The sequence below is a fragment of the Myotis lucifugus genome, unplaced genomic scaffold, assembly GCF_000147115.1.
Source record: "Myotis lucifugus unplaced genomic scaffold, Myoluc2.0 scaffold_1, whole genome shotgun sequence".
NCBI classification, from domain to species: Eukaryota; Metazoa; Chordata; class Mammalia; order Chiroptera; family Vespertilionidae; genus Myotis; species Myotis lucifugus.
The window spans coordinates 34,231,866-34,237,865 of NW_005871049.1; the positions used below are offsets into that span (position 1 = coordinate 34,231,866).

At 45.4% G+C, this 6,000-nt stretch overlaps 1 protein-coding gene across 1 annotated transcript; it reads right to left on the reverse strand.

The window, feature by feature from the left end:
• Positions 1–2,612: 2,612 nt before the first annotated feature.
• Positions 2,613–4,550, reverse strand: HMGB2 (high mobility group box 2). The gene is given in 5 exon segments (XM_023755633.1): positions 2,613–3,118; positions 3,670–3,844; positions 3,928–4,073; positions 4,351–4,436; positions 4,439–4,550. Coding segments are annotated over 5 exon segments (624 nt in total). The 5' UTR covers positions 4,500–4,550; the 3' UTR covers positions 2,613–2,962.
• Positions 4,551–6,000: the final 1,450 nt, after the last annotated feature.

The following is a 6,000-nucleotide window of genomic DNA, read 5'->3' on the forward strand; positions in this document are numbered from 1 at the left end:
TGGCTTCTTCCAACAAGGCAATGGCCATGCCATGGTGCTCGTATTGTGCAGGAGGGGTTTCAAGAACATGAGGGAGATTTTACCTTGCTTAGGTAAATCACCAGATCTCAATCCAATTGAGCATTTGTGGGACGAAGTTAAAAGAGCCATCAGGCCCTAACCAGTTTGGCTCAGTGGATAGAGCGTCGGCCTGCGGACTGAGGGGTCCCAGGTTCGATTCGGGTTGGAGGCATGTACCTTGGTTGCGGGCACATCCCTGGTGGGGGGTGTGCAGGAGGCGGCTGATTGATGTTTCTCTCTCATTGATGTTTCTAGCTCTCTGTCCCTCTCCCTCTCTGTAAAAAATCAATAAAATGTTTTTTTTAAAAAAGAGCCATGAGGCAGCTGGTTCCACAACCATCAAATCTCTCAGAACTGGACAGTGCTATTCATCAGGCATGGTGTCAGATTCCTTGCTCACCTTTCAATATCTCGTGGAGTCAATGCCAAGAAGAATCGCCGCAGTATTGAAGGCAAAATGTGGCCCAATGAAGTACTGATGGGGTGGTCATAATAATCTGGCCACTCACATTTAAATATATCCCACGTTCCAAGGCTGTTAAATCGCATTGTTTACCCATATCTTCAGAAAAAAAATCACTTCTGTCGTGGTAAAACAACCTGCTTCCCTATTTATAATGGTATGGCCGTGTAGCAACTTCAGCACGAAATTATAGCTAATTTGCCTACAAACATTAGGTGGTCATAATTATCTGGCCACTCAGTGTATATAGTAAGCTTCAATTTATGGAATATTAATATACAGACCTATTATGTTAAAGGATGTATTATTGCATTATTGGGATTGTCTTCTGGGAGAATCATGTAGCTGGTAATCAAGGATATAAACTATCCAATACATAGCCCTTTCACATTTTGTACCATTAAGATATTACCTATTCAATAAAAGGGAAAAAGGGGTCTTCATAAACATACCTCCCAAGTACACACTGGTCTGGGATAGAACCTCATTCTTATTACTATTTCAGTACTTTCCAATATAACTCCTTGAAGTCACCTAGTCTTGGAAACTTAGTGATCTAATCTTTAGAGGGATTTGAAATTTTGATCCATCCTTACAAAATACCAAACATGACTCATCTGAAACCCTGAGCTTATTTTGGAGCAGCTCTTGATCAAGTCATTCTTAGCTTGGAAACATATTTTATATAAAGGACAGAATGAAAGCAGGCACAAAAGCTCAAAAGAAAGGTAACAAAAAAAAGGTAACGAGGAACCTAAGTCTGACTCATTGACCTAATTATAGATTTAGAAATCATTAAGGAAACAAGACTTTTACTGTAGTTCAATTTTAAAAACTCCTAAACATTTCTATGTATTAGTTTAAAAAAAAAACTGTTATAACATTCTCATTTAATCCTTAAAACACTGTGAAGTAGGTATTAATCCCAAATTACAAATGGGGAGAAGCAAGCTCAGACGTAAAGTTCATGCAGCTATTTGGGAGAACTGGGATCCAGACCTAGGGATGTCTCTAAAATATACAGTATTAGCAATTTTTTAGTGTTAAGTCACCTAACAAGAGAAAATACTTAATATATAATATTAGATTTCATTCTATCACCAAAATTCCACATTTAAATCTGTAACCATTAGGATTATTATCAGGCAATTACAGATTTAACTTGAGTCCATTTGCTCTGGTCATTATACTAATGTCTCACTTCTAATTAAAACTTTAGTATGAAATCCCTACCAAATATTTATTCCACATATGGCATGACAACCAAGGCTCCCATGGTTGGATATGAATTTTGGCTTCTATTTTAAAACTTGATAGGAAACTAAGATTGTCAGGTTTAACTATAAAACTATTAACATTTAGCCAACAGATGGTCAACTCTAATAGCCTGATAACTATTCAAAATACCTAAATTCAAATATAAACTGCTTCATCAAATGAGCATTTCTCAAAAATCTTCTTTCCCTTGTATAAATCCTAGTGAGATTTAGTCAAATTTGTTAGATCACAATATTCATTATCAATTGCTTTCTTGGGTTACCCAGAATTCTAAAGCTTAAGACCACACTAATTTCTAAAAGATTTAACTCAAAATTCATCCAGGTATTCTACCTTGACTAGTTCCAAGATCAGAAAATGTAAAACTTTTACTAATGTTTCTAAATTTGTTTATAGGTATAGATTCACTGTACTAGTTCCTCTGCTTCATATTATTCAAGATAAACTGTTAAAAAAATAACAACCCGGAGTTGTGGACAAATTAGCTAATAAAAGAATAGAAATGTCAAAAAGAACCAAAACACACACACACAAAAAACCACTCATTTTATAAACTGCATACAATTTTAAAGTTCTTTAAATTCCAGATCTGATTTTTAAAGAACACTCTGTAGATATGATTTGGGTATATCTGACTTTCTTTTAACCAAACACTATACTAACTCAGGTGTGTGTAAGAACGATGAGGCAGAAATACAAAAAAGTTGACAGGGTTCCAGACCCTAAGTATTTTTAAAGTGAAAGCTAATTTAGCATATTAAGACAAAGACGACAGAAATAATATACATAATTTTATTACAAAATTTTTTTTAAAAAACAAAATGCAACAGTCTAGAAAACCCAAAATTTACTATTGATACTAATTCCTATGAGCTTGCTGTGCTACCATACACAAGAAATTAAAGAAACCATTAAATATTTAGAAACATTTAACATCAGAAGCCTTAAAATCTAACTGTATGTAGTAGCCCCTCAAAAAGCTACAACCTGCATTTTTTTATAAAAGTATTTTCTCTACAAAGAATCTTATCAGCTATACAAAAATCTGTACAGTTTTTATACTGAAGCTAATATTGAGCTGCACTTGAATTCACATTCTTAGCAAAACAATTGCCTGAGAGCACACACACATACTCCGCACACATCATTACAGGACAGCCTTTATTCTTCATCTTCATCCTCCTCTTCATCATCATCATCTTCCTCTTCCTCCTCCTCCTCATCTTCTGGTTCGTTTTTCTTCTTTGAGCCAGTTGGCCTGCCAGGGCCCTTCTTTCCCACTTCACTTTTGCCCTTGGCACGGTATGCAGCAATATCCTGAAATATTGTCAAGAGAAGAAAATCAACATCCGGTGTCATTTCTCAACTGAAAACCACTACGTGTAAACAATCTAAGATTATTGACCAATAATCTGGCTGTCTAAAAAATTATTTTTGAGAGCATTTGTTCCCTCTAGGCTTTAGGGAGCTTATGATGTAAAACCATGGGGGGGCATTCGATCAATGTCAATACTTTCACTACTAACTTCCATTTACCTCTCTTAGCCCCCCGCCCCCACCACCCTTCAACTTCACATTTTTTATGTACCTACATAAAATACATTTGGCCCTCCACTTTTTCAAACTAAGAGGCCTACATAACCACAAAGGAGTCTCTATGCAGGAACCTACCAGTGCTACAACACTGATTTCAGTCAAAAGAAAGGAGATTTCTCAATTAGTTTGTTGTGCCTAAGTTGTGCAAAGCACAGCTGACAGCTATTAATACATGATTATCTACACTTCCCAACTTTCTACCACTTATATCTACTTCTAACATACTTTAGAAAATATCTACCTAATTTCAACCCTGGCTTTAAAAAGTGTACCTTTTCATATTTCTCCTTTAGCTTAGCTGCTTTTTGTTCATATGGTTGCTTATCTTTGGCTGATTGTTCAGACCACATTTCACCCAATTTTTTTGCAGTATCCCCGATGGACAAACCAGGGTGTTCACTTTTGATCTTTGGGCGATGTTCAGAGCAAAACAGGAAGAAGGCAGATCTGAAAGGAAGTAACAGAGTTAATAAACTGAAAAATCAAGGGGCAATTTGAGCGATTCAAGAAAACAAAAACAAAAAACTTACGGAGGCCTTTTAGGAGCATTGGGATCTTTTTTCTTCCCTTTCTTGTCACCTTTGGGGGGAACATAATTTTTCATCTCCCGGTCATAGCGAGCTTTGTCACTCTTCGCCATATCTTCGAACTTTGACTTTTCCTTGGCAGACATGGTCTGTGAGCAGGACGACAGCAGTTAGAAACACAGCAAAACTGTAAGCTATACACACCCCAAAGGCCATCTTAACGGCCACATTTTCCGAAGTAACAGCATTTTGCCTTAGTGCTCTTAAGCAAGAACCTAAAGTAACCTGCCTAAAACTCTCCACAGAATATTCGAGCGAGTCCTCAGGTTAGAGAGCTGAAAGTCTCACAAGTCAATTGCCTGCCTGGTGTCCTGGCCCCCGAACACACCTGAGAACTCTTAGCTCGCGTCTGCATTCCCGACTCACCTTCCATTTCTCGGAACATTTCTTGGAGAATTCGGAGAAATTGACGGAAGAGTCGGGGTGTTTCTTCTTGTGCTCCTCCCGGCAGGCTGGACGAAGAAGGCGTACGAGGACATCTTGCCCCGCGGCTTGTTGGGGTCTCCTTTGCCCATGATGACAGACGGCGTCCTCCTAGCCGGGCGAAAGAGGGGGGTGGGCGCCGGCGGGGGCTCGGCTTTCCCGCCCAAACCTGCGCCCGCCCGCCCGCGTCCCGCCTCGCGAGACGGGCGGCCCGAGCCCCGATGCCCCGCCGGCCCAACCCGCCCCCGGCCGCGGCGACACCGCTTCCCACGTACACGGTCCTCCGCGGTCCGTACCAAAGCCGGCCCAACCGAGTCTCCGCGCGACCGACTACGTCCCTCCCGGAGGCCGAAGACGCCGCCGCCGCCGCCGCCCGCTCCGGGTCCAAGCGCAGGAAGGGAACGCAGCGGGCGCCCTCGAAACCCCTTTCCTGACAGAAATGTCCTCCGACATTGCACATCGCGAGCCCCACTCCAAGTTGTCTCGCGGCCGACATTAAAAAAAACTCCCGGAACCGAGCGCGGAGGAGCTTCCCGCCCGCCCAACACAGACCCCGGCCCTCGGCGGCCCGCACCCGAGACTCCGCGCGCCGCGGAGAACCCCCAGAGCCACAGCGTCGGGGCCGGCTGGGAGGCTGAGGGGAGGGAACGGCAGCCCGCACACCCAGGGCCGCAGAGGGGATTCTTGCCTGGTGGTAGGTTTTCCTCAGAGTCCCGCCGAGCGGCCGGGTCCGACCGAGACGCTCCCTCGCTGGGCTCCGGCGTGAACTGGTTTATCGCTAAGCCAATCCTCAGCCTCTTGTTTTGCAGACTTCTCCGCGCCACCGCAACTTGACGAGCTGCACCGAAGGCCACACCCCGCCTCTGTGATTGGGCCTGGTGATTATTCAAACTCGTAGAAGCCCCGCCCCTTCCCAGCGGAGGTTTCCTATTGGTCGCCATCTCGCCGGGCCCGTCCCCTCGCCCCCAGCCTAGCAGGTTCGGTGGGTCGCCTAGGTCGTTAACTCCCAGACCCGTTAGAACCGGTCAGGGGAGGAATGCACTGCTCGATCCTGATTGGCGGCGGGAAGCGGGTTTGAAAAATGGCGGGCCTGACGCTGACTGGCTAGGGCAGTAAACTGGGGGGAGCGGTTGGCCCGAAAGGGAAAGCCCCGCCAGATTTAAAAATACCGAGTCGCGAGCTTGGGGGTTGTTGTCGAGGGCTGGCGGCGGCGACCCGCTTTGCGGCCGCTGAGGGAGCTAGCAGCCTGCCCGGCCCCGGCTCCGACCGCTTTCCCGGTCCAGAGCGCCTCTGCCCCGGCCCAAGGGTAACTGGGGACAGACGGGGGCGCTCGCCCTGCGGACCGGTGGCCCAGCGCCGCCCGTGGTGGCTGAGGTCGGAGGGCAACTCCGGGAAGACGAGCGCTGGCGGGGAACGAGGGCCGGGGCGCGGGAGGACAGCTGCGCCCGCCTCCCGAGGGGTGTTGCAAACCCACCTCCAAAGTAAGGCGCTTTCCGCCGGCGGACTTTCCCTCGGAAGCCGCTCCCTCCCTTCCCCCTTTGTCTCGGGTGTCAAATGCCGAGAGGTAAACAAGGGCGCCTGAGGATTCGGGGG